Here is a 27,638-nt window from a genome sequence, read left to right as displayed (position 1 = left end):
ACTGAAGTCTGTCATTCCTGCAGGTGATGGCGCTCGCGGACGCCGTGGAGGAAAACCAAGCCAGTGTGTTCCAGGCGTTCAGCAGGCTGCGCAGCGCCACGCACCTGCTGCTTCTGCTGGTCAGGCTGTGGCAGAAGCTCAGCGCTGACCAGGTGGCCATCCTGGAGGCAGCGTTCCTGCCTCTGCAGCACGACACTCAGGAACTGGTAAGGCCCACGCATCTGCCGCTGTGACAGCCACTGTGACGGAAAAGCTGGTGGCTGCAGGGAGCTGTCACAGGGCTAGCATGTTTTTTAAGGTATTAGATGATGGCTTGGGTTGTGTGTGTGTGTGTGTGTGTGTGTGTGTTTAACCCAAATCCTGTTTTTCTTTAAATCATTATAAAAATGTCAAATAAAAGCCCTTTTCCCCCTAGAGCTATTTTAAAAATGGGTATATAGCCCATTTTTATGTGGTACCCAGTCTATTTTTTAAAAATTATTTTTATTGACTTTTAGAGAGAGAGGGAGAGGGAAAGAGATAATCATTGATCTGCTGCCTCCTGCACTCTCCCTCCTGGGGAGCGAGCCTGCAACCCCCAGGCATGTGCTCTGACCGGGAATCAAACAGGTAACCTCTCAGTGCATAGGACGGCCCCCAACCAACTGAGCCACACCGGCCAGGGCAGTCAATCTTCTTTGTGTTCTGCAAGCCCCGAGAAGCCAGGAAACAGTCGTTTGACTGCCTGGGTGGTGCAGCGAACCTTCAGATTGGCTCATCTAAATGGCTCAGCCATTTTAATTTGCTCCACGTTCTTACATTTAGCGCCACTTCAAGTGTTAGAGGCAGCTGAGATAGCTGTGCAAAATGACAGGAATATTCCTTACATGTGTGTAGTTCTTTATGTATCGTCTGTACACTCTTTTACCCGTAATCCTTTGAATGGACAGTTTAGAATGAAAGGGGGGAAATGGGGATTTGTATTGAGAGTTTTTGGTGGAGGATCATTTATTTTTATTTTTAAAAATATATTTAAAAAATAATTTCAGAGAGGAAGAAAAAGGGAGAGAGAGAGAGGGAAACGCCCCCTACTGGGGAGTGAGCCTGCAACCCAGGCCTCTGCCCTGACCAGGAATCGAACCATGACCTCCTGGTTCATAGGTTGAGGCTCAACCAGTGAGTTACCCTGCCAGGTGGTAGAGGATCATTTAAATAATAACTTCCCAGATCCCTTGAATTATAGAGATATCTACGACCACCAGCTGCCATTTTGGGGGAACTTTTGGCATGCTTTTATTACAAAGAAATATGTTTTTAAAATAATTTCAGAGAGGAAGGGAGAGGGAGAGAGAGACAGAAACATAAATGATGAGAGAGAAACATTGATCAGCTGCCTCCTGCACACCTCTCACTGGGGATTGAGCCTGCAACCAGGGCATGTGCCCTGACCGGGAATCGAACCTGTGACTCTTGGTTCATAGGTCAATGCTCAACTCCCTTCCTCTCTGTCTAAAAAATCAATAGAAACATTAAAAAGAACCTCACAAGCTGTGGTTCAAATGAAAAGCCTTGCGGGGCTGTCAGGACCCCACTCCATCTGTCCAGATGCAACATGCCTTCCTTGTACTTGAGTCTCCGTTCACCGTGGGACCACGAGAATGCTGAGCTCACGGGGCCGCATGTGAACAGGGCAGAGAGGAGGAGGGTGCACACATTGTAGGCATGTCTTTCTTTCTCACGCATGCTTCACTGTCCCATCAACTTCACTTACAACCCAAGTTCCAAGATAAAATTATTAAGAATTTCAAGATGGCTACAGCAAGCATTAAAGCAAGTGCGGGCCCTTCTGAGCAGGGCGCCCCATGTGACTCCACAGCTCACAGGCTCCTGAAGCAGGGTTAGACCCAAAGGAAGAACTTCCTAGAAACAAATGTTCTCAAATGTAGGAATTGCATCCCAAGAGAGTGTGGGATTGACATCTTTAAAAACAGTCTCATTTTGCTGGGAGGCTGTAAGCACATTCATCCCTGGAGGCAGGCGCATGGACTTAGCATCCTCTCACAGCCCCTTCCGCCTGCCTGCCCTGTATTCTCTGCTGTCCTACCTCCCGAAACGCATGGGCAAATTCTTCCAACTCTCTCCTGAATTTGGTGAGATTAGAAGGTGTGTACACTCATTATGACTACTGAAGTCATTAATGAGACAGGACATTCGATAAAAACATAACTTGGAGAAGAATGAATCAAAACAGACATTTTAATACTGCTTGTTATGCTCTTCATCTTTAATTAGGTTGTGGTATTCACACTGGACTTGCACTGCGGAGACAGCTTATATATCTTGAGTAAAAAGGAATCCTTTTTCATTCTCGAAGACGTATGCCTGCAGTATGCGGTTTCGACATGCTAGTTCACAATCCCCCACATTATGCCTCTAGACCTCACAAATAAATGTTATGTGATGGGTATCCCGCTGAGATGTGAAAATGAAATATGCAAGCCTGAAATAACTTGGAGGAGGGTGCGGCGGGAAGAAAGGAGGCTCTGACCAGAATGTTGAAAATGTAGCCCATATTGAAGTTATTATGGTACCACAGAAATCTGAATGTAATTTAGACGGTTTGGTTGAGGGTGGATGGCAGAGTGCATGTGGGAGGGGGAGCCTCAGACATGTGGACATCGTTTTCAGCGTAGCCTCCGCTCAAGGTCAGATGTCCCCAGAAGTACTGAGAGGCCGCGGCAAGTGCTCAGAAAGCGCCACGTTCTGGTTGGTTGTATTTATTTAGGCGGCACGTGTCACAAGGCAGGCTAACTGCCGTAGTCCGTTCTGGAATATCTTCTTAATGACATTAGGTTCACAAAGCAAAAATATTTAGAACTTGCCGTTGCTAATGACAGCAATGTTCTTTGCACTATACGCAGTGGTTCTCAACCTTCTGGCCCTTTAAATACAGTTCCTCATGTTGTGACCCCCAACCATAAAATTATTTTCATTGCTACTTCATAACTGTAATGTTGCTACTGTTAGGAATCGTAATGTAAAAATCTGATATGCAGGATGGTCTTAGGCGATCCCTGTGAAAGGATCGTTTGACCCCCAAAGGGGTCGCAACCCACAGGTTGAGAACCGCTGCACTATAGTATCAGTATTTTTTTAAGTACCATCTCACTTGGAACAGAGCGCATCATTGTTTCTTTGATTTGTCTCTTTAGTAATACTTCTCCATTTTTGCCGCTGAGTACTATTTTGGGGGCAAATAACTGTTGGTATTGCAGATATCGTATGTGATTTTTGTAAAGGTGCTGGAAGTCTCTATGCCAGGTGTGTTTGGTAGGGATCCTCTCTCTCACTTTAAGGAAAACATTGAATGTTCTATTGGGCGTCTCTAAAAAGAACTCTTAACCTCATTTTCATAGTGGACGTGATAATATGGTGTTGTCCCTACTGTCTTCCATGATGAAGGAGGAGGGTTGCCCAGAATAGCATCCTATCAGAGTACCTGACCGGGCAACTCTGAAACGGGTTGTTGTCTTACTTTCCAGGTTGGGGACAGAGCGTATTAACGAGTATTTGAGTTCTCTGTGCAGGATGAAAACCTGCGTCCCTGACTCTCTGTCCTCAGAGGTTCTGCAAAGACACTGTCTCTGCTTACACCAGTGAGCGTGTGTGACTGGTTTGAGTCTGAGACAGCCTATAATTGTGTATTATCCACAGCCCCTCCCATGATTCGGGACAGAAGCCCATGCTGGAAAAGGATACATACCTCAGTCATTGATTCCTTCAGTGAATAATTATTCAGCACCTGCTATGTTTCAGGCCGTGTTCGAGGCACCTCGCATGCCTCAGGACACAAAACATCCCATCCTCCGTGGGTGACTCCTCCTGGCCCTGCCTGCTCTCTGCACAGACCTGCTTCTCAGTTTCCTGGTCAGCAGCTCAGATGACTAAGATTCCTGGACATGCAGTCCATGGATGGCAAGAGAGCAAGGAGTGTGGTATTTCCTAATGGGCTGTCTCAGTGTTGGTCCGAATGTCATTTGTGCTCCACGTGCCCCCAGAGGATTCTCTAAGACAAGAGCAACAGGGCACTGGTTAGGGCACCCGATTACGGACAGGCCGAGGGTTGGAAGGAATAGTGACACATTACAAAGCATTTTCCTGACTTTGCCTTTTTTCCACAGTTCACGGAACACCTTCAGCAGATATCATCTACTCTTTGAAGAAGAAACGCTATAAGGTGTTCCCAAGGGTTTAATAGTTACCTTCTCTGATATTGAACTTTAAAATCCCCTGGGGAAGTTTAGATGGAGATTTGAACCCTCAGCCTACCTTTTTGATTGGTTATTCCTTTTGCCAGCTGAGAGGGAAAGAGAAACTTATTTTTAACCTGTTCATCATGGTTCGTGTGAAGAAACAGATGTTTACAATAGGAAATCCTATTGTGTGGAGGGACTTATCAAGGCTCACTTACAGGGTTTAGAAGACGTGCATGTCACCGGCCAGGTCTGATGTGAGGGCCATTGTGCCTCCCGTCTGGGCTGGGTGAGGACAGAGCTGCCTGATCATTACTGTTATTAATGGCCTCTTCTTACCAGGCGAACAGAAGGAGGAAGTCTGGTGTCGGCCTGACGCCCGCCTTTCCTGAGTGCTAGCACAGTGTCGCAGTGACAGCTGTCTGCGGGACACAGGGCAGAAAGTAAATATTTTGGTGATTCCCATGCTCGTAGCCAGCAAGATAAACATGAAAGAACTAGTTTTATGTTCAGAACGGCCACACTCTCTGCGTCGTCGCTGCTTAGATGCAACTCTTTCGCTTCCCCACAGTTTATATAACACATCTCGGGGCCTTCCTGCCCACTCGCTTGCTATTTTAAAATGGAAATAGTTGAAATACTTCAGAATTGGGAGCCAAGTGGAATACAATGTACAAGTGCTGATGTGAAATTTCTGTAAACTTTGCTCGTGTGTATCAGTATGGACACATTTACTATTCTTTATGCATTTAGGAGTAAAGAGCCTGAATAAGTGAAAAGGGCGTTGATTAATGGGAGCCTCCCTCTCCCGTAGGCCAGCTCAGTTCCTTTTTGAAATAAGGTGTGTTTTACATATTAATAACTAAGTAAGTAAACCTACACAACCGCCTCCCCCTCACACTGCTTCCCAGTTGGATTCCTGGCTGGTGTACTGCTGTTAGTTCAATTTCCTTAAAACGCCTCTAAACAACCTAGTTTGAGTCTTCTAATGACGAAGAGCTGATTTTGACATTGGGGGGCCTCCCGTTCTTTAGGAGCGCGCCCCTGGGTACTGGTGACTTGCTGCTCTGAGCCCAGTGCTCGCTGCCTGCACAGCAGAGCCGCCCGTGTGGCGTCGCCAGTCCCTGGGCCCTGTTATTCCATGTGCAAATGCTCCTGTGAGACCCCCCTGGCTCGTGTCCCTCTGTCAGGCTTTCTGGGTGGCATTTGAATTAGCCTTTCTGCCCACGTGGCTTCGTCGCTTCGTTGGCCTGCCCTGCAGTCTCTGCGAGGCTCCACCCACTGTTTCCCGTGGCACCTGTGCCTGTCCCCCTGTGGCTCTCTGACCTGGTCCAGCTGGGACCCCGGTGCCAGGCGGCCAGCACTTCCAGCCCCTGGGCGCCACCATATCTTCTTCCTGAAACTCAGTGTCTGGGGCCCCCCAGCTTCCCCGCTTGGTTCTGGGCGAGCTGGCTTTCCAGGGCACACGCTTTTGCCATTAGCCGGCGAATAGTGCAGTTTTCTTCACCTGAAGTAGTGTCCCCTGTTTACCCGCTGGCTGCCCTCTTTAAGGGGCAGGCCAGTTTCAAGCATAGTCAGATATAAGTAGGTGGGGATTGCATGATATCATGATATTTTCATAACGTTTCATACAATTACAGATTCTCCTTCAATAACGTGTAGTTTTTTAAAAACCATTTTTTAAAAGGAAGCATTCTACTTTCATTTTGCATCCCCCCCACCACCGTTTTTTTTTTTTCAAGCGACCTCAAATAGTTTGGGTTCTCTATGAGCAAAGCTTGAGCTCTCCTGCATCGATGACACACCTATTTGTACGTGTGTTCATTTACACCCTGGAATTCAGTGAGCAAAGACAAACGTTTTCAGTCTTACCAGTGATGGATACATCTGCTGGGCTGACCAGCCGCGCCTGAACGATGGATGAACAGGTTACTCTGACAGTTTCACTGTGGAGGAGAGCGCTAAGGGGCTTGCCTGGCTCTAGGCCAGAGCTGCCTGATTGCCTGCCGCGTTAGCCTGTTACTGGAATTTTTATCTTTAGATGCAATCAGCAGGGTGAGTAATCTTGGGAGGACACATGTTTACGTTGTCCTCTAGGTAAGGGCATCCAGGGATTAGGCACAGGGATTCCAGTAAACACCTGGGGGTCTGCACGTGCACAGACTTGTTTGGAAAATTCAAGGCATAATTAGGGGCGCCGCCTTCAACACTCCCCTAAGTCTCCCCTAATTCGGAATTCCAATAAACAGGGCAGGTAGCCTTCCACACACTTCCCTTTTCTCAGAATGTCCTCCTGACAACTTTCCAACCAAGTGTCTTGTGCTCCCCAACATACTAGTATATCAAAGTGAAAACAGCTGTTAGGTACACCTCACCTGTATTGATTTAGCCAAATTTGGTAACAGTGCCGACAGTAGTGAACCAGACATACCCACCAATTCCTGATCCAGTCTTTCCAGACAGGCCTCCAGGAAACATGGGCCATAAAGCTAGCCCAGCACTTGGCTCTGGTCAACTAAAGTTAATGCACTCAGAGCGGTTAGTCAAATCCTCATGGTGTGCAGTGTTCATGTTTGTAACTCTGAGGTGCCGAATGCAGCCTACATGCTGATAGTTGGCAATGCCAGGTGAGGCCTATCACCTGAGTAGAATGTAGTCAGGCTGAGGTTCAGACGTGAGCAAATCCTTAGTCAGGTCTGCGTCCTTAGGGAACTCGCTGAGCACTGGTTCTGCTGGGAAGAGAAGTGAGAATGGCCATTCAGATTCGATCTCAGCTTGCTTTTTGCTTCATATTCCTACTGAGCCAGTAAACAAGTGAGAAAACAGAGGAAGAACATGAGATTAGGAAAGTGAGTGGAGCCCTGGCCAGTGGAGCTCAGTTGGTTGGAGACTGGTCCTTTCCCGTCAGGGCACATACCAAGGTTGTGGGTTCAATCCCTGGTTAGGGCGTGTGTGAGAGGCAACTGATGGATGTTTCTCACATCCATGTTTCTCTCTCTCTCTCTTTTCCTCTCTCTAAAAAATCAATACAAATTTAAGGAACAACAACAACAAAAAAGAAAGTGAGTGAATCAGCTCTCCAGCACCTTTCTCATGAAGGCCTGCCTGCCCGGAGTCTGCCGGGAACAGTGTGGGGGGGTGAGGGACTGGCCAGTTCAGGGGCCTCAGAACCAGAGCTCCACACACGTCAGGCCGAGAGCAGGGCCGCGTGGGCCCCGAGGAGCCGTTACACAGGGAATTCCTTCCTACGTTTCAGGTGTATCGTTCACTATATTTTTTACTGCACAATCTGGCCTCCATTAGGTAGCTATGGCTTACTACCAAAGGTGACTGAAACACCATAAACTGGAATGAGTCATAAATGTATATATGAAATAGGGTTTTTCTTCAATAAGACATATCCAAATTCTATTTCTTACCCAAAGCAACTGAAAATTACACTGTCTGTTTGGTCTCAATGAAGTAGGCCACATACTGAGCCTCCCTTGGGTGTCTTCGGCATCATTTTCAGATTCAGGGTTTTGATGTTTGGCTATCTTTGTCATCTGTAAGCACAAAATCCTCCTGCTACTACCACAGTAAGGTCAGAGGTGCTACCAGCCGTGGGCAAACTACAGCCCGGGGGCCGGATCCGGCCCATTTGAAATGAATAAAACTAAAAAAAAAAAAGACCGTACCCTTTTATGTAATGATGTTTACTTTGAATTTATATTAGTTCACACAAACACTCCATCCATGCTTTTGTTCCGGCCCCTCCGGTCCAGTTTAAGAACCCATTGTGGCCCTCGAGTCAAAAAGTTTGCCCAGCCCTGTCTAGCCTGTCCTTGAAAAAGTAGCACTCCCTGGGTGGCCTCCTGCCTCCTCGGAAGCCCTGTCCCAGGCGGGCCCATGTGGTGAGGATCTTGAGACTCTTGTGAGGACTAATTGTGCAGAGAGTGCTGATGTGATGCTGGGCATGTGAGTCATCCACGAAATCGTGGCTATTACTGTGTTACTGCTGTATTTCAGCACTGAGATGCCATCTATTGTAAGTCACAGCATTAGGTTATGCACCACGTCATGTTGTGTTTTGTTTTAAAACCGAACGTGGCTCTCTCGCTAAGATCGAGTTTCGTGATAATTCAGGTAATCCACTCTGTGATCCCCTGCCTGAAGCAGTGAGGTCAGAAAGGGAGTCCCGGTCAAGTGCAAAACATACCCTTAAAAAGACAGGATCAGAGTGCGTTGGTTTGAAGCAACCCGTGCTTTCCGCTCGTGTTGCCCCTAAACTCCGTCTGTCAGAGGCTGGAGGTGGATAAAATGCCATTAAGGTCCTTCTCACCCCGAGGTTCTAGATTTCCGCATAGTTTTCCCATTTCATCAGGTAATTATGCTACATGTTTGATCGGTGAGTTATCACATTGCGTTTTTATTGTAATGAAACTCTCATTTCAAAGGCTCTTTTTTTTGTCTGGTCAACATTCCTTTCATCATCATATTTGAGTTTATGTAGCAATCCGGGCCCTCCAATAATTACCCTGCATCCTAGTAGCAGTCTTTCTGAAGTGTTGGCATCGTGCCTCATGTGAAAGAAATATCCATGCCAAACACCTAAACACGACATGGTTTTCACTTGGTCTGCGAGTTGGCAATAAATAAGGAAATTCTCTACTAACTAAATGCTGTATCTACTTAAATCATCTAATATGCCACTTTTGAAAACAGTAGCTTGCTTAGATGAATAGTCTATAAAATAGTAGCAACTGTTTTAATGCCGAAATGACCACAGAGCACACAGATGTCAAATTATATACAAAGGATCTTTCCTTTTTATACGCCATAGGGCTTTCTCAATGGCTCTGAAATCAACTTGAAAATATGTCCTTTCCTGCCCTGGCCGGTGTGGCTCAGTTGGTGGGGTGTTGTCTGTGTACCCAAAGGTTGCTGGTTCGATTTCCCATCAGGGCACATGCCTGGGTTTCTAACTTGATCCCGGTAGGGAATGTGCAGGAGGCAACCCATCTATGTTCTGCTCTCACATCGATGTTTCTCTTTCTCTGTCCCTCTTTCTTCCTCTCTCTCTAAAAATGAATAAAATCAATAAAAAAATGTTTTCAAAGAAAATATATCTCTCTAAATTTTGCCTTAATTTACTTCTTCCCATTGTTATTGAAATACAAATTCAATTTTAGATATCGTTGAGTTTAGATTTTGATAGTTGTATAGAGATATCTTTGTAGTAACTAGTGGCTTATTATTCTCTGATGGTTTTGAATAGGAAGCTGTTTTCACAGTCTTTACGACTCTTGAAAGGATTTTCAAGATCAGCCTAATATAATTAATTTGTTTCTTAACTTGCCCAGTGGCATCTGTAATGGGTCACTAGAGTAAAAACGACCTGATTCTGGCAAGCAGTTGGATGTTCTCGAGTGGGCATATTTGGTCTGCATTTGGGTCTAAAGCATTAACTGCATAAGCCTCAAGTGAGATGCGTGGTGAGTGTGGGAAGGGCCTGGGGTTTAATCATCTGTTGGTTCATCGTGAAACAAGAGTGTGCGGTGCGGTGCCCAGAGAGCAGAGGCGACCAGAGGCCGGGCTGGCAGGAGAAGTCCCAGCATGCAGGAGGGACCGCTGTGTCCCCCTGCAGGTCCATCCCCAGCCTGGTATCTCGGGGTCAGTCTGGAGCTCTCTAGTTAGCTGTGTACATTTAAAAAAATATTTTTATTGATTTCAGAGAGGAAGGAAGAAGAAGAGAGAGATAGAAACATCAATGATGGGAGAGAATCATTGATTAGCTGCCTCCTGCACGCCCCTCCTCCCCCCAACTGGGGATTGAGCCTGAAACCTGGGTATGTGTCCTTGACCGGAATCGAACCTGGGACCCTTCAGTCCACAGGCTGATGCTCTATCCACTGAGCCAAACCAGCCAAGGCAGCTGTGTACATTTTTAAGTGCCTGAAATTGGCCCTCATTCAAAGGCCAGTGGTTAGGATAGAGAGAAAAGTCAAAGCCATGTTTGCATAAGGAAGAGCTGGAGGAACTGGGGATGTTTTCTCTGGAAGAGAGGGCACCGACTGGCTGTCCTCACGGGTGCAGGGCGCTGCCATGTAGCAGAGGGGCGAGCCTTATTCGCATGGCTCTGGAGGGGAGAATGAGGGCCGATGGGCCAGATCTGGGCTCAGCACAGGAATAGCATTTTGCTGGTTATACACGTCCCTGAAAGTAATGAACTGCCTCCCAAAGTCATGATTCTGGATCGGGAAGACGGCCGCTCCTGGGCAGATTGTGTAAGGGATCCTGGTAAAGTCCCACAAGGCTGGACGAATGTCTTCAAAGTCCTCCCAGCTGGTTCCGCATCTCACCATTTCTCTGTCCAGCAAACACTTCTTGAGCCCCCTCTGTTTGCTAAGCACAGTGCTGGGGTGTGGAGAACCACAGGCCCTGTCCTGGGGAAGGCGGGCGGGGGGTGCTGCGGGGTAGCTGGGCTTGTAAGGTCTCAGCCACGAGGAGGGCCCACGAAGGCAGTGCCTGAAAGTGGGCATTGCCAGGTAAAGAGCAGAGACAGGGCATTGCCGCGGGAGAGCCAGGCATGTGCCGAGGCCTGGGTGGCAGTGCGGACACAGGTGGATAGGAAGAGAATGAGATGGAGCAGGAGCTGGAGCAGTAGTTGAGCGTCGACCTATGAACCCAGAGGTCATGGCTCAATTCCCGGTCAGGGCACATGCTCAGGCTCGGGCTCGATCCCCAGCAGGGGGAATGCAGGAGGCAGCCAATCAGTGATTCTCTCTCATCACTGATGTTTCTCTCTCTCTCCCCCTCTCCCTTCCTCTCTGAAATCAATAAAAATATATTAAAAAAGCAAAAACCCCTGACCTTTTGGATTTTGGAGCTGAAGTTGAGGAGTAACCTAATCCGATTTGCATGTTTGCAGGTGGCTCAGCGGGTGAGGGTGAGGGTGAGGATGAGGATGGAGTGGTGCCCCCAGGGAACTCCCGGGCTCCTTTCTGAGTCTCAGGCTCTCACCTCCTCCGCGTTATTCTGTGCAAACACGTTCTCCGCTGTCTTCCTTCATCATTTCACTTAGGTTGTCAGGCCCACGGGACTAGCCTCTGGGGACAAATGGATCATGTTGGCACTAATTCCCAGATTGTGCTCGTGCCTCCCTCCCTATTGGGCTGCTCGGGACCTCGAGAGCCCCATTCAGTCTCCCTGGGGCCCCGTGATGCCCAGCGGGAGCTTGGGAGCTGACCCCCTGCCCCTCGTGTTGCCTGAAGCCGGTATCTTCTGCGTAGGCACTGCTGGTGCTGGCACCCCCGTGACACGCTGAGGTCACTGCCCAGCACCCAGGTTCCAGGGCGGCAGCCTTCACCATGCAGAGGTGGTCCTTGCCCAGGTCTGTCCTGCAGCACGCCACACGGTGCCCAGCGACAGTGGCGTCCATGGCCACGTCCTTTCTTTGTGCCGCTTTTTGTCACCTGGGCAGTGACGTGGGACTGGATAGGTTTGTGTCTCACAAAAGCCCCCTTGAAATAAGTTCCTGTGGTTTCTGCCTGCAGCCCCGAGGCTGTGGACCAAGAGCTGAGAGAGGCACCAGGGTTTTCCCTTCGTCCCGTTTCCCCCAAGATGCCCACAGGTCCCGCTCCCTGACCACTTCCTGGCCCTTACGCAGAGGGTGGGCAGCTCACCCTCCAGGTCATCCGACCTGCCCGGCACAGGGCTTGCCCACCTCACTTCACCCCCAGCCCTCGGAGGGTGCAGGCTGTTGGTGTCCTCAGCTGTCGAAGAGGCTGACGCCAAGAGGAACTTGGTGACCTGCCCAAGGCCACACAGCATGCGGAGCTGAGTCCAGCACCAGACCCGTCTGGACTATTCCAGACACCAGTCATCTTACAGCTCAGTTCCCAGTGAAGTGCCTACTTTGCTCATGTCTCATCTCCGCTTACGCTCAAAATTGGCTTTTGCCTCCAGGGCTGGGAGGAAACGGTGGATGCGGCGGTTTCCCACCTCCTGAAGACCTGCCTCTCCAAGAGCTCCAAGGAGCACGCTCTGAGCCTGAGCAGCCAGCTGAGCAAGCCCAGGGACACCGGCCGCCTGAAGAAGCACATCACCTTGCTCTGCGATCGCCTGGCCAAAGGCGGCCGCCTCTGCCTGAGCACCGAGGCAGCGGCCCCGCCCGCCATGGTCATGCCAGGTGAGCGCTGCGCCAGGCCCGGCTACAGGGCTGTGTCTGTGGCCATACGTGGGCTCCACATTTCACAGTAAGTGATGATGGAAGGTGGCTTTCTCGTGCCCCCTCAGCTATCCCAGGGTAATCACTTGGTGGGAGACGTTTCTAGAATGGTATGTCTCTTTTCTTCCCTCTGCTTTTAAACATGATCCATGTTGTTATGGATCTAACCAATAAAAAGTGGATTAGAGAATAAAACTAAATGTGATTTTGCGATACCGTATTTCTTAGATGAAACTAGCATAATGCAAGCCGCTGATGTTATCCAGATGAGGTCTGTCCTTCTGATGTTTGCTTGGGTTGTGGTCAGCAGGATCAGGGGGTGGAGACAAGGAAAAAGCCCAGGATCAGGGGATGCGGCACCAGAGGGCTCTCCCCTGTGTGGCCTTGGGCACCCAGGCCCCTCTTCCCTCCCACAGCCAGAGGGTCCCTTGGAGGCAGCAGCCCCACCCACCCCCTCTTCCCTCTTCTGTGAGCCTCTCTTAGGCCGCAGGAAGGAGCAGGAAGTCAATGAATGTATTAAAGGCAGCAGCTGCAGCTGCTCTTTCCTCCGGAAGCAAGGACCATAGTATGGGAAGCGGGTGGTTTTCTCTTCTTCCTTCCCCAACCCATGCTGCTGTGCTTCCGGCTGCTGCCTTTCCCCTCCATCAGCATTTCTCGAAGTGAGAAGGAATGCCAGCAAAAACTCAAAAAGATAAGCGTGGGGACAGCGGAGCATAATCCAATATGTACAGCCTGCAGTGTCTGGTCCTCCCTCCATGCTCCACTGCATATGTGACCCTCAGTGTGTGAGCTCACTTTCCAGAATCTTCGTTTCTTCATTTGGAAAGTGGATAAAATAATCCCTCCTTCGTTGCCAGGGCCTCGGGGGTTTGTAAAGCACCCAGTACAGTGCTTGGAACAGAGACACACTTAAAAAATCCAAGCGGTAATGATCCCCATTGTTAGAGACAGATGGATAACTTGGTCTCGGAATCTGGCGTGGGGCTGGGAATAGCTGGTTTGGGGCCATGGGGCACTATATCTGATGGTTTTAAATGGTCTTACCTTAATCCAGTGGTTCTCAACCTGTGGGTCACGACCCCTTTGGCGGTTGAACGACCCTTTCACAGGGGTCGCCTAAGACCATCCTGCATATTTACGTTACGATTCCTAACAGTAGCCACATTACAGTTATGAAGTTGCAACGAAAATAATTTTATGGTTGGGTCACAACATGAGGAACTGTATTTAAAGGGCCAGAAGGTTGAGAACCTCTGCCTTAATCACTCACAGAGAGAACCTACCTTTTATGCCAAATGAGTGTTTCAGAATAGAAGTGCCTCCTACGCAGAAGCAGTTGGAATAGTTTGTCTTCATTTAGATCCTCTTCATCTTGATAGCATCCTCCAGACTGGTCCTTCGGCCTCTACTCGTCCATCTTCTGTCCACTGTTGCAGGATTCTTTTTTCTAATAAATAATTATTTAGGCCCAATGAGATAGAAAATGAGAAGTACTCACTGTCACTGGCACTCTGATGGGGCCTCCCTCCTCCTTGTCAATTGGGAAAGCAAGGAGGCTGGAGGGAGGAGAACTCCGTAAAGGAGAAGACGGACCCAGAGAAGGCAATTGGCCCCTGCTTGGCTGAGCATCTGCCTTCTCTTCCCCGCGTTCCCGTCGGGGCTGCTTTGGGAACGGCCACTAGGAGTCCCCTGGTGGTGCTGCCAGCAAAGGCCTGGACACCTGCTGGGAGTCAGGCCCCCTTAGTCACTTCACGGTGGCACTTCAACTCGAGGACTGAGCCCATCCAAGCCCTTGACGCAAAATGTTAACTGTATGGGAGGAAGGGTCAACGAAAGGAGGGAGAGAAGGAAGGAAAGGAGAAATGAAGGAAGGTTGAAAATATACTGTTCATAAGCCAGGCATCTGTAACCAGGTCTGCGCCTCCATGCTGGCCCAGTCGCGTCCAGGGAGAGGTGGAGGCTGCTGCACCCGTGCCTCTGTCGGGCTCGTGGCCGCTGGCTTTCACTTGCCGATGACCCCTCCGGAGCTAATCAGGGGAGTGAATTTTACCGGTTCAGTCAGCGCTTTTGGTCAAAGACAAACTCCATCGTGCCTAAGCCTTCCCACCAGAACTCCAAGTTCTCACACACCCATTTCTGTGCTTTGCACATTTTTGAGGTAGAAGAAACACGTAGAATTATTGCTGTTTTACAAATAGAAGACGGAGTTGGAAAAAGCTAAATTTCTTGCCCAGAGTTCCATGCTTACCGAAGGTTTATGTCTAGAATCCAAACCTCCGAGCCCTCTGGGCTTCCCCCCGGACTACACAGACCGCAACGGTGCCGATGCACTGCTCGCCCCACTTCCTCCCGCATGGACTGTGCTCCATCTGCCTGCACTGCTCGCCCCGCTTCCTCCCGCATGGACTGTGCTCCATCTGCCTCTTTCCCCTTAAACTGGTGGAGCAGTGTGGGAGGAAATGGGCAGAATAGTTTCACGCCGTTTCTTTTCTTTGCTATGAGGAATATATTAAAAATATACCTTTTGTGCTGAATGTTTATTATCTCCATGGGTGACATGATGCTATTATCACAGAGATAGCAGGCAATACTGGGAATTATTTCTGCTTCCGGTCAGTAATTGTGCAATTTGCAATGCCAGTTTAGTTTCAGAGTACGTGAAGGTAATGTGGCATTCTAGAAAGGAGTGGATTACTGGACATAGGTGTGCGTACAAGTATTTTTCCCAGATCTGATCCTTTATCAATGGCTGGGCAGGAACTCAGGAATCATCTTGGTTCACCTTCTTAACAGTGGAGGTAGCTGAGGCTAGGAAGATGGAGTGACTTCATGGTAGGAAAGGCCAGAGAGTGTGTCACAAAAACAAAACAGGTTCCCTAGCCTATACCATGTGCCACAGTACATTTCAGATGAAGAAGAGATCCTATATAATAAAAGACTAATATGCAAATTGACTGAACGGTAGCGTGACGGGCCGCTATGACAGGTACTGATCACCAGGGAGCAGACGCTGAACACAGGAGCTGCCCCCAGCCCACAGGCCCCGACTGATGGTGGCGGAGGCAGGGCTGGCGAGTGGGTGGTGCCAGGCCAGCCAAGGTGGGCGCCAGCAGTGACCCCCTGATCACCCCGCTGGTTGCCCCACAGATTGGCCTTGATCGCTGGCCAGGCCTAAGGACCCTACCCATGCACGAATTTTGTGCACTAGGCCTCTAGTTTAAATGTGAAACTATGAAATCACAAAAACACAGAGGAGGTGGAGGTGGCTACATGGATACGAGGTAACAGGCCATTCTTTGTCAGCCCAAAGCATGTAAATAAGGCGTGTGCTGTGGGATTATCCTGGTGGCAGAGTTTCAGGGGGTGTCTGAGTGTCTTCCCCATTATTGTGTGTTTTCCTACCAACAACATCTGTAACTTATTAAAAGGGACCAGGATAGAAAGTACCAATAAGGAAACAACTATAATTATATCAGAAATGGCGGTAAGGGAAAAGCAAGGACCAATGTTATATATCAGGACAATGAATGGCTTTCTACTCCCCACAGGAAGTATTCAAGGGCAATGACCGTGTGTCTATGGGGCTTGTTTGCATTTCGGTTCTGATGAATGGATAACCAAGTCCCTCCCAGGACGCTGCATCAATGTGCGCAGCTGGTTTATGGGTTCTGCCTCCTTTCCATCTCCGTGCTGCCTCTGATAGGAGGCCGAGTCCTGCAAGCATTGCTCTCTGAGTGATTTTCCACCTTCCACGAGCAAGCTCATAATGGTCAATCTGGTGAGCACTTGGCTGCAGCCTGCCTGGCTGCTCTGCAGAGTTTTACGATGCCACCTCCTCCCTCTGAGGGTCTTCTCCCTCCTGGGCTTCTTCGCTGCTGGAAGCTGCTCCTGTGCCCTCAGACCTGTCTTTCCAGGCTGCTTGGTGGCTTCCTGTTCCTTTTCCATCTCCAGACTATTGGTCTGACTTCATGCTCTCCGGACAGTCTCGTCACACTGCCGCCTGAACTCCATGTACTTCCGGGTTTGAATCTTTCTGGCTGGCCTCTCCTCCAGGTCTCACACGTCTCCTTCGATACCCTGCAGGCCCCTCCGATTCCATCTGCCTGAGTGAGACTCATCTCCTCTGTGTGCCGGATCTCAGTGCCTGGTGTTGCCCAGTGCCCAGGCCAGGGGCCTCGAGACAACTGGACCCTCTGTTTCCTTTCTCACCCTAGTCAGTCAGTCACCAGCACCTGACGAAGGCACCTCCCACATGTGCCCCTTCCCCTGCCCCCACTGCCCTTACTTGCTAACACCCCATTTCCTATTCAGGTCATTAAAACCACCTACCAGAGTCTCCTTGTATTAAGATTCCTCCTCTATTTTTAGTACCACCATAAAAAACAACTTATCAATGTTCATAGCAGAATTATAGCTAAAAAGTGGGAAAATCCCAATATTGGTCAACTCACAGATGGAAGAGCCTGCTGGGGCTGCGTAACACAGGACCAGGCTGGGCGGCTTAAGCAACAGATCAGTTTTCTCACTGTTCTGGAGGCTGGCACTTCAGGGTTAAGGTGCTGGCAGGTTTGGTTTCTCCTGAGGCCTTTCTGCTTGGTTTTCAGATGGCTGCCCCCCCTAGGTCCTCACACGGCCTTTCCTTTGTGTGAGCACATCCTAGTGTCCCTTCTTCTCTTTACAAGGACGCTGGTCCTTTTGGATTAGGGCCCCACCCTTATGACCTCATTTAACCTTATTTTCTGCTTTAATGGCCCTCTCTCCAAATAGGGTGGCATTGGGGCTTAGGGCGTCAACCTATGAATTTTTGGGAGGGCACAATTCAGTTCATAACACCCAGATGGAAGGTAGTGCATGGAGCGCCCGGTACGTATTACATTCTTCTTTATGGCCTCAGCTCCCCACTTAGCTAGCTGGTGACCACCATATATTTTTAAAACTTTTTATTTTGAAATAGTATAAAATATCTATAATAATTTAATTATGGACTCCCAGGAAGATGCAGAAATATTACATAGAATCCCTTGTACCCTTCCTCCAGTTTTCCCCAAAGGTGACATTTGACATAACTGCAGTACAGTATCAAAATGGGAAATTGACATTGGTCTGCCTTATATTTTTAGAATGAATCAGTGGAGCTTTTATTAAAGAGGATGCGTCTTCAAGTAGGTATAAGTTTTAGACTTTCAGAAAGGAGAGTGGCAGATATTATAGATACAAGCAAGGAGATATGGGCCTGTAAGTAAACTGGTTAAATTTCAAATTAGAAGTTCAGGTGGCTAGATCAGGAAGCACTAGTTCATCTAGAAACTTGGGAGCTGCATAGAGGAGATTGAGAGATGGGCATGTAGTGGGAGCAGTTGTAGGTTCCTAAGCTGTAAGTGACTTATAAAACGCAGTGTTTGAGAAATACCAAGCTCATGGTGTGTGCAGGTGGGACAGGAGTGTGAAGAGGAGGGAAGAACACAGATATTCCATCAAGCTTGTTGGTTGCCGTTGGTGGAAATGATTAAGTTGGCTGAGTGAGTTTTGTGTGTTATGGATAATGTGCTTCATTTATAATACAATGAGCTTGAGATGATGAAGGCACATCCAAGAAGAGACAGGTGTTGACAGCTGTATCTGAGGAATTTTAGCTCAAGGGAAAGATTGAAGCTAGAAAAGTAGATTTGGTATCTTCAGTTTACAGGTCATTATTTTGCAATTGGATGAGCCATCTGAGGAGAGAAGGCATTGGGAGGGGATCATGGGATTTGGGACTTAGCTGCAGAGCCAGGAACCTGGGATGGGAAGTGGATTCTATGGGAGGAGTGAATTTCAAGGAATGCCTGGGAGAGGTGGTGTCAATACTATCAAGGATAGTAGGAGGTAAAGGGAAGATCTTTTGGTAACGGGGAGGAGCAATATAGGCAGACTGATGAATAGGGATAGTCTGTTGTCAGGATTTTTATTTCTTTTCTTTTCTTTCTTTTTAAAAAAAGATAATGTAGAGATGTTTGAAGGTCAGGGGGTAGTGGCAAGATGAGAATATTCCAAACCCAACAGTGTTAAGTGGGAAACTTTGAGGAGGCAGAGGAATAATCTAGAACAGGGGTCCTCAAACTACGGCCCACGGGCCACATGCGGCCCGCCGAAAACATTTATCCGGCCCGCCGGGTGTTTTTGCCGCCGCTGTGTGCATAGGAATTTGTTCATAGTTTTTTTTTAAACTATAGTCCGGCCCTCCAATGGTCTGAGGGACAGTGAACTGGCCCCCTGTTTAAAAAGTTTGAGGACCCCTGATCTAGAATATAGGTAAACTGAACAGATTTAGTATTTGAGAAGAAAAAAACATTGGAACCTGGATAGAAGTTGGGAATATTTAATGGAAAGTTTAATGCAATCCCTCCACAAGAGTTTTGCCGAAGGAGGTTTGTAACGACCTGTGAGAGACAAGAAAGGGCGAATGGGGAGGTGGTAGATTCAAGTTGGTTTGCAGTAGCCACTTTGGGAAGGACCAACTCAGCCATTGAGCAATTGTGCAGCTACTTATTATTTTTGGAGCCATAGTTTCTTAGCTTGAAATATTGAGATAACACCTCCTTGTTTTGAAACAACACACTCCTTCAAAAATCAAACTATAGTGTATAGGAAAGCATTCAGTTATTAACAGGATGCTGGTCTTATCCATTGTATTAGGGAGCTCATAATTGGCTGAATGGAGGGCTAGTGGGGGAATATTTGAATCCAGGATTAGACTTGATTTCACAGGAGAAGCAATTAGGAGCAACTCTAGGGGAAGGTCTACCATCAAAGACCTAATAGAATACCATTCTCCCTGTGTGTACTTAGCAAATACTTGTTGATAGACAAGCTGGCTGGTGACTAATTACAATGTGATGACCAAAGCCCGTTTCTTGGAAGTAGGGCTGTTAATACAGGAAGAGAATACCAGGGGAGTTTGAGGAATTTCCTTTCCTGCAGATGTTTAAACTAATGCGGATACTCCACAGTCTGAAGATAATTTGGGAAAAACCCTGCCTGAGAGCAGGGGAATAAATTAAATAACTTTTAAAGACATCATTATTTCTGTTTCTTTAGCCACGTCATACAGACGGATCTGTAAGATGCTCATTTTTTACCCTCACCCAGACATAAAGTGAGCTGTCCTTTCTTTGGACTACTCTCATGTGAAATATTGCAGTGGGAAGCCTAATTCTGTGTAATTTTCAGTTCCTTTAAAAGTTGCTGAGTTAGCCCAGAGAGGAGCATCCCTCGGTAAGGTATTATCTCTGGGGCTTTTTATTGTATAAAAAATAACTTTTCTCACATGCTATTGATATTTGGGCTGTTGATCTTCAAATATGAGGAAGAAAAGAAAGGGTCTTTTTTTCCCGACAGCTGCTGGTCTGAAGGAATTTCTACAGTCACCTTAACTTGTACCTGTTTCTCTTTTGGTCTTCCTCCACTTCTACCCCCACCTCCACTTCTGCTGCCCCGGGGCCCTGTTGTAATAAACATGCCTCCTGCTTCCTTCCCTTCCACCTCTACTCTCAGTGCCTGTATCTCTCTAACAAATTCGGTCTCTGACAATAGAATTTTCTCTGCTTTCAGTGTAAATTCATGACTGTGATTAAAGTTGTGTTTATTGTTTTTGTTTTCCTTGAGGTTTTAGGGTGCCCGGCTAAAGCATTTTTAGTGCTTAAAAGCAGTTCATCCAACTACTTATGTGAGACTGTCATTAAGATTTATTTTATATCACATTATTTTCATTAAAAAACTTAAAATCTATGCATAATGAGAATATCCATGGGAAGGTGGGGCAGACCCAACCATTTGGCCCATCTGTGCGGCTCAGTCATTTCTCATTGGCGCTGGTGCACTTGGCCTAAAATAGGAATGCCCCTCTCCCGCTGGCCCTGCACAGCAGCAAGCCAAGACGGTGCTTCCACTCAGCCATCCTGCCGAAGGAAGCCGGGGCCATGCTGCCGACCTTGTTTTTGTTTTTACTAAATGCTTTAATTGAATTTATTGGGGTGATATTGGTTAATAAAATTACATAGGTTTCAGGTGTATGATTCTATAATACATCATCTGTATGTTGTATTGTGTGTCCACCACCCCAAGTCAAATCTCCTTCCGTCACCATTTGTCCCCCATACCCTCTTTGTCCCCCCCACGTGGTGATTACATACTGCCAACCTTTAAAAAATCTTTTCATACTAAATTTTAAAAAACCCCACCATTTTTAGTGTGTTTATTCAAATGAACTGTTGGACTAGTCAGTCCCTTCTGATTTATGTATAATATGGATAGTTCTTAAACAATTAAAAATGAAAATGAAAAACTGGTCTCTGGATTCTGGTAGCTCTCAGAGAATAGAAATATCTGATTCTAAAAAAGTAAAGCACCTTGCCGGCTAGTGTGGCTCAGTGGTTGAGCATTGACCTAGGAACCAGGAGGTCAGGGTTTGATTCCCAGGAGGGGGCATACAGGAGGCAGCTGGTCAGTGATTCTCTCTCCTCATTGATGTTTCTATCCCTCTCTGCCTCTCCCTTTATTGTTTTATGAAATCAATAAAAACATATTTAAAAAATAAAAAGTAAAACACAGTTGTAGTCCTCTGTGCTGTATGTTTCAACTCTGTATGCTTTTTTTTAAATGTAGCTTTTTGTTATTAAAATGTTTAATTTCTTACTCAAAAACATATTTTGGTTTTTAGATAGAATTTTTGTGTTTCCCTTAAGACTGCTTTCAGCGCCACCGGCCAGTGTCATGTGGAAAATGTTACCCAAAAGTAAAGTGATGTCACCCGCCAGCTCTTAGAAGCCGTGATTTGTGCTCATGCCGATAGGATGGTTTTCATTAGCACAGGTGTTTGTATGTGGGTCTCGCTAGGATAATTTTGGCATTTGTTAAAAATAGGCTTGGAAATGACTGCAGCTGTGAAACAGGAAGCAAACACACCTACCGTGGATCCCTGGCAAGGGGGGCCAGGCCCCAGCTCGCCGGCACCCTAGTGCTAGGCAAATGCAGTGGCAGATTTTAAGGGCTCAGGTGTAGAAGTTGGTGGGCTTTAGTGAAAAAGTGAAGTTTGATGCAGCTTACTGCGTCATTGGGACCTTTAGCCAGTCTATGTGTCTGTGTACTTACTTCCACAAGTAAGTTACCCAATGTCACATTTTTATTTTTTAAGATATAAAAAAAAACTTTCCTTTTAAACTTAGATGAAATATCAGACCATTGTAATTTTCTAAACTTAACATGTTAACTCTAGGAAAATCATTTATAACTTATACATGTTATGAATTTAGAAATTCAACACTTCATACATTATTTCTGTTGAAAAAGGCATCATATACCAAGCCAAGATTGAGCCCCCAGGGGAAATGTGTTGCGTGCTTTCTAAGTTCTAGACACCGTTCTAGGTCCTAAGGGCAGAGTAGCAGACCAGATCAACACAAATCACCCTCATGGCGCTGGCATTCCAGTAGGGGGCAGTCACAGGGCAACGCAATTCAGAGAGTGACAATGCAATGTACACCAATAGATCAGGGTTAGGGAAAACAGTGCCAATTAGAAACCATTTGTACCTGAGTTTTTGTTATGACTAAACCTCCTTTCCTCCCTCCCCCCGCACCCCCCCCCCTATTTTGTGAAATGGAAGAGTGGTATATTTTATTTTTTTAAAATATATTTTTTTATTGATTTTTTTACAGAGAAGAAGCGAGAGGGATAGAGAGTTAGAAACATCGATGAGAGAGAAACATCGATCAGCTGCCTCCTGCACACCTCCCACTGGGGATGTGCCCGCAACCAAGGTACATGCCCTTGACTGAAATCGAACCTGGGACCCTTTAGTCCGCAGGCCAACGCTCTATACACTGAGCCAAACCAGTTAGGGCGAGTGGTATATTTTATTCTTTGAGACATATTCCTTGTATGAGTAGGTAAATAATTCTATTTGGTTTTATAATACAGTTTAGTTTATTAATATTAATATTATTTGGACATTATAGTTTTCAAAGTATTCTGATGAAAGAATCCGTTTCTAGTTTCATTTAAAAAGCCCAAGTAATTTTTGAGTTTTCTTAATAAATTTGATGAATAGTGATCATTAAAACATTTTATACCATGAAAACAATTTTCATATTATTTTCAGCATATCTTTATTTTGAGTTTATTCTGATTTGTGTGCTATATCGTCAGTCATTATTGGATGCCTACTCTGTCTTACACTGTGAATCTCTAAGGACAGAGACATGACATGCATTTCCACATCCCTGGAATCTAATGTAACTGGAAGGTGAAGATGCTCAACACAGCGTTGTGAAGTTGATTTGAAGTAATGCAAACATTGTCTTTTCCCTTTCCCAGCTTTGTATCACTCAGTTCTCTACTTCTCCGCTCCCCACCTTCCAACGCACCCACTCCACCTTTATTTGCCCCTCCATGAGCCCTTTTGCTCCGCCTTGTGTAACCCTGTGGATTTCTGCCCTTTGTCAGTTTCCAGCCCTGAGTAAACTTTTGGCTTTTTTTGGCTCTACTCTGGAACTAGAAATTGTTGCTCAAATGAATCATAAAACTGACCCAACTGGTGCTTTTTCCTTTCATGCTGTGCGGCCTCACCTGGTCCTTCCTCTATTACTCAAGAGTTTTATTTTCTTGTTTTTGATTGATTTCCTACCTCATTCCCAATGGTTAACTCTTGGGATTTTGCTCAAGCTCCAGCCTCTTCTCCACCCTTTATCGCTGCCCCCCCCCCCCCCCGAACTGTGCAGAAGAATCGCTCCTATACCACCCAGGTCAAAACTGCCCATAGCAAACTCTACTTCGGGTTATTTAAACATGCTTTTTTATTTTTATTCATCTTTGAATGTCTGTTTTTTTCTCAGAAGAAGACACTTGCACTTAGGATCAAACTCTCGGACTTGTTACCTTGACCTACAGGACTCTGCTTCTGTTTCCTGCATTTCTCGGCCAGCAGTTCCTGCACAATTCCCCGTTGCCTCTGCTTTTGCCACTCAAGACTCCTCTCCAAGCTTTTTCCTGCCTCTGGCCTTTGCATCTGATTCCCTGCGCCTTGAATACTGTGCCCCACCCACCCTCAAGCCTAGCCCCTGCCCCCAGTTCACATGCTCACCAGCTAATTTACATCCACCCTCAGGTCTCAAGTAGTTGATTGCTGTCCTGTAAGGGGTCTTCTGTGACCCTTACTATTCTTGCATAGTTCATAATTATAACTTCATTGTGGGTTTATGTAATATTTCTCCACTATACTGTAAGTTTCATGAGGAGAGGGACCGTGTCTGTCATTCTCAGCTTATTGACTGAGTATCCATGTAACGGGTATCCCAAAGCCATTGATGGATAAACTGCATCGTCTCCTGTTTGCCTGATTCCTCAGGGACCTTGTGGCTTCCCATATTCATCTAACCGGACCATCCACCTCTTCCTTTCCATTGTCACCTTCCCATTCCTCAGCTTTGCTCAGTTCTCCTTTGCTTCATTGTACTAAACTGTCTTGCTTTGCTTCCCTCCGGACTTATAAATTATACCAATTGTACTGTGGTCGCTGAAGACAAATTTGGGATGCAGCTGAATGGCAGCATCTGTAAGCAGTTCATCTTTTGGCCCAAGGAACAATATTAGGAGCTTAATGAACACGTGTCAACTCCTTAAAAGGGGCAAAGGAGTATTATTCATGAAATGCCACTATTTTTTTTTTTGTTCATTTAACAGATACTTTTAAAAAAATAGCACCATATTCCAGGCACTGTACTGGGATTTGGATATGCTGTTAAAGAGAGACAGCAGTCCTACCCTCATGGACCTGGCATTCTGGAAGGAGGTCCAGGTAATAAGCAGGTGGATGGCTGAGCAGGAGAATTTCAGGTTGTTTTACATTCAGTGAAACCAGATTGAGAGAGTTGGGGTGGAGCTACGGCGGGCAAGGCGACTGGAGGGGCTTCTGGGAGGGGAAAGGTGAGAACTAGGGGAAGGCATTCAAGCCAAAGGAATAGAACTTAAAGGCCAGGGATTTGCTAAGAGATTATTACTTACATATTCTCACAAAAAAGAAAACCAGTAGGGGAAAAACAGGGAAATATGTGAGGTGATGGGTGTGCTAACTAACTCAATGGCGGGGGCGGGGTGGGGGGGGGAATCCTCTCACAATATATTCACGTTGTACATTTTGAATATCTAACGATTTTATTTGTCAATTGTACCTTAACAAAGCTGGGACGGGAGGAGGGGAGAATTTAAAGGTCTAGAGGGGATAAGGGGTTTGATGTGTTCAAAAGGCACAGGCCTTCCTGGGCTGATCTTACCGAGGCGGGGGGCAGGGAGAGCCGGGTCCTGTAGTGTTCCCTGCATTCCATGGCGAGGGATTCAGATGTTATCCTACGAGTAGTGGAAAGGCATCGAATGGCTTTAAACAGGGGGATTATGTGACCTGGTGTAAGTTTTAAAAGATCACTGTGGCTGCTGTGTGGGGGATGATCTGGAAGACGGCTGGAATGGGAACCGGGGACAGGTAGAGGATGACAAGGACTGGGGAGTGGCCGTGGGGAGAGAATTAGGAAGACGTGAGGCATTTTTAGAGGCAGAAGCCATAGAACTTGGTGATGGGTTGCATGGTAGGGTGAGGTGAGGGAGGAAGCAAAGATGCCTCCTGGAATGCTGGCCTCTCCCACTCGCAGTGAAGTGGGAGACCCAGGAGCACTGTGTGCGCATGCGGGCGAGGATGGAATAAAGGACCCCGGTCGGGTCTATTTCACTGCAGAGGCCGAGTGGGCACCCAAATAGATGCCACGTGGTCTGGAGCTCAGGGAAGTTGCCTGGCTGCAGAGAGACTGTGGGGAGACAGCGGCCTCTGTCTGGATGGGAAGCCGGGGGCTCACTTACATGGAGAGAGGAGAGAGAAGGGGACTCATCTAAACCTTGAGGCCTTCCAGCATCTAGAGGTCAGGAAGCAGGGCAAGAACCAGCACTGGAAATTGAGGAGAAGTAGCCAAGGAATGAGTAAGAGGAAAACTGTGCGAAAGCAGTCCCAGGGCTGCCAGGAGAGGGAGGACTTCCAAGGTCAGCGGGGTCATGTGCTGCCCTGGCGCGCGATGTGGACAGAGGTGGGAGCTGTGTTCTTCTACCTGAGGTTCTTACACATTTCGTAACACTTCTTCTTTTATATTCATTCCTCATCATTAATGGAAATAAAGCTTTATGTGTTTTTTAACCCTTTTCTTCAATGGATAGAGCTAAGTTAAGGACTGTATCAAAAAATCATCACTTTCTCCCCACTTGCTAGTCGTGCAGAGGGACACAGTCCCAGCCCATTCTTCATAGAAGGACACCAAGCTTCTTGTTTTAGGGCCGGGCCCTTCACGCTCCTTCTCCCACTCCGCTTCATCTTGAACCGTCAGCGCCACTTAGGTCCGTTTCTTTACTTATTCCTTTCTTCTAAAAAAGGTTTGTTTTGTTTTTAAATGATGACACTCAATCACTGAGCCACCTCTACTGGGCTTTCCTTATTCCTTTCTATGTTCCCGGTACTGTTGCAGGAGTGGAAAATTGATGGTGAGCAAAACAGGCATGACCTGTACCATTGTGGAGCCTATTTTCTCAATTAACCACATAGTCATGTGCTGGGGTCCAACCCCAGCAGGTCCAGGGGTCCCCAAAGGTGTGGACGGAGTTAGCGAAGAAGGAATGACACAGAGACAGCGTTCAGTTGATCAGCAGCCTAGCCAGGATCTCTAGCCAAGTTCTGGTCAGGATCTCCAGCGAAGTTCTGGTTAGGATCTCCAGCCAGGTTCTGTGTCCATGTTCTCTTGCTAGGTTCTCCAGCCAGGTTCTCCAGGTTCTCCAGCCAGGTTCTGTAGCCATGTTCCCTCGCTAGGTTCTCCAGCCAGGTTCTGTCCAGGTTCTCCAGCCAGGTTGTCACCAGGTTCTAGTCAGGTTCTCTTGCCATGTTCTATCCAGGTTCTGTAGCCAGGTTCTGTCTCTAGGTTATGTTTCCTGTTGTCTTGTTACATCTGTATTTACACCTGTTGATTCCAATCCTATCACTCTCTATTCCAAAGATTAGTGTGTTCCATTCCAGGGAGTAAAGATTATGTAGCTTAATCGTGATTGTTTGTAGTTAAAGTGATTAACTACCCACCTGGCACTTAGTTAAGGGGTTTTATTCCCTCCCTAACTTCAGGGGAAAATCCCTACCTGGGGAAACAACCTTTCTTGGAGAGGTGACCTTGGTTAAAACACATAGCGCTAAGGGGAGCAAACATATTAAGAACAGTATGCTATATACGCCAGATCCCTTGAAACATATGCTGTGCAGATGTTTCTTTCCTGCAGCGACTGTGTCAAGCAGCAAGGATGGACCGGCTTCCGGCAATCATGCTGATACTCAGTTACAAAATGAGGTAAAAGCTATGAAGGCAAGAGATGCTAGAGGCTCCGACCTGGGAAGTAGCAGTGGAGATGCAGTGGTGCAAAGAGAGATGAGAATGCTGCAGGCGATGAAGTCAGCGGGACTTGGTGATTGATTGGAGATAAGGGCTGAGTGGGAGAGCAGTATTGCGAGGGCTCCTGGAATGCTCGCGCCCGCCGGCTGGCTGAGGCCCATTTCATCCAGAAGGCATCTTTGGCAGAGAGCAAGGCTGGAGGGAGACAGGTGGTGAGTCAGTTCTGTCCCTATGGAATTGGAGTGCTTATCTCACGTCTGCTTTTTCTGCACGAAGCCTTCCCTGAATAGTCTGCCCTTAGCTAACGATTCTGACTCATATCGATTACATATTAGCAATTCATATGCTTCAGCCCAGTACTCCTGTCAGTGTTTCCCACTGGCACCTCACGTCACACCATCTGCTTCCCTAATCGCTGCGTGCGCGTCCTAAGATAGAACATAAGATCCATGTGGACACAATATATGCAACTACTTGTTTCTGTTGAGATGACGGATCACACTTGGCCGAGCGTGATGTGTGTCACAGAATATACATTTGGATTCCCCATGTCACTAAGTGACTTTCTTGGGACACAGCCTTGTTTCTTATGAGTTCATTGATAACCTACAACATTTCAATAGATAGCAGGTGTCTCTCAGGGCAACGGGAATGAGTGAGTTTATCGACATAAAGTGAATTACGTGCTCTGACATGCTAGTGTCATAGGTTCCCTATCTGGATCTACTTTCTAACGAAAGCCCTGAGACCCAT

General features: G+C 47.1%; 1 protein-coding gene across 6 annotated transcripts in view; it reads left to right on the top strand.

Annotated features, from left to right (window-relative positions):
* The window catches only part of BBS9 (Bardet-Biedl syndrome 9), a 323,047-nt gene that overhangs the window by 265,086 nt on the left and 30,323 nt on the right, over positions 1–27,638 (top strand). For 4 of the 6 annotated variants that reach the window (XM_036327352.1, XM_036327354.1, XM_036327351.1 and 1 more), the window contains 2 exons: positions 24–206; positions 12,180–12,402. In XM_036327352.1, the coding sequence (XP_036183245.1) occupies positions 24–206; positions 12,180–12,402 (406 nt within the window). The remainder of the gene's footprint in view (positions 1–23; positions 207–12,179; positions 12,403–27,638) is intronic. The other 2 variants (XM_036327356.1, XM_036327357.1) reach the window with 1 other exon arrangement.

The sequence above is a fragment of the Myotis myotis genome, unplaced genomic scaffold, assembly GCF_014108235.1.
Source record: "Myotis myotis isolate mMyoMyo1 unplaced genomic scaffold, mMyoMyo1.p scaffold_m19_p_11, whole genome shotgun sequence".
Lineage (NCBI taxonomy): Eukaryota > Metazoa > Chordata > Mammalia > Chiroptera > Vespertilionidae > Myotis > Myotis myotis.
This window is presented reverse-complemented; position numbering and strand designations above follow the sequence as displayed.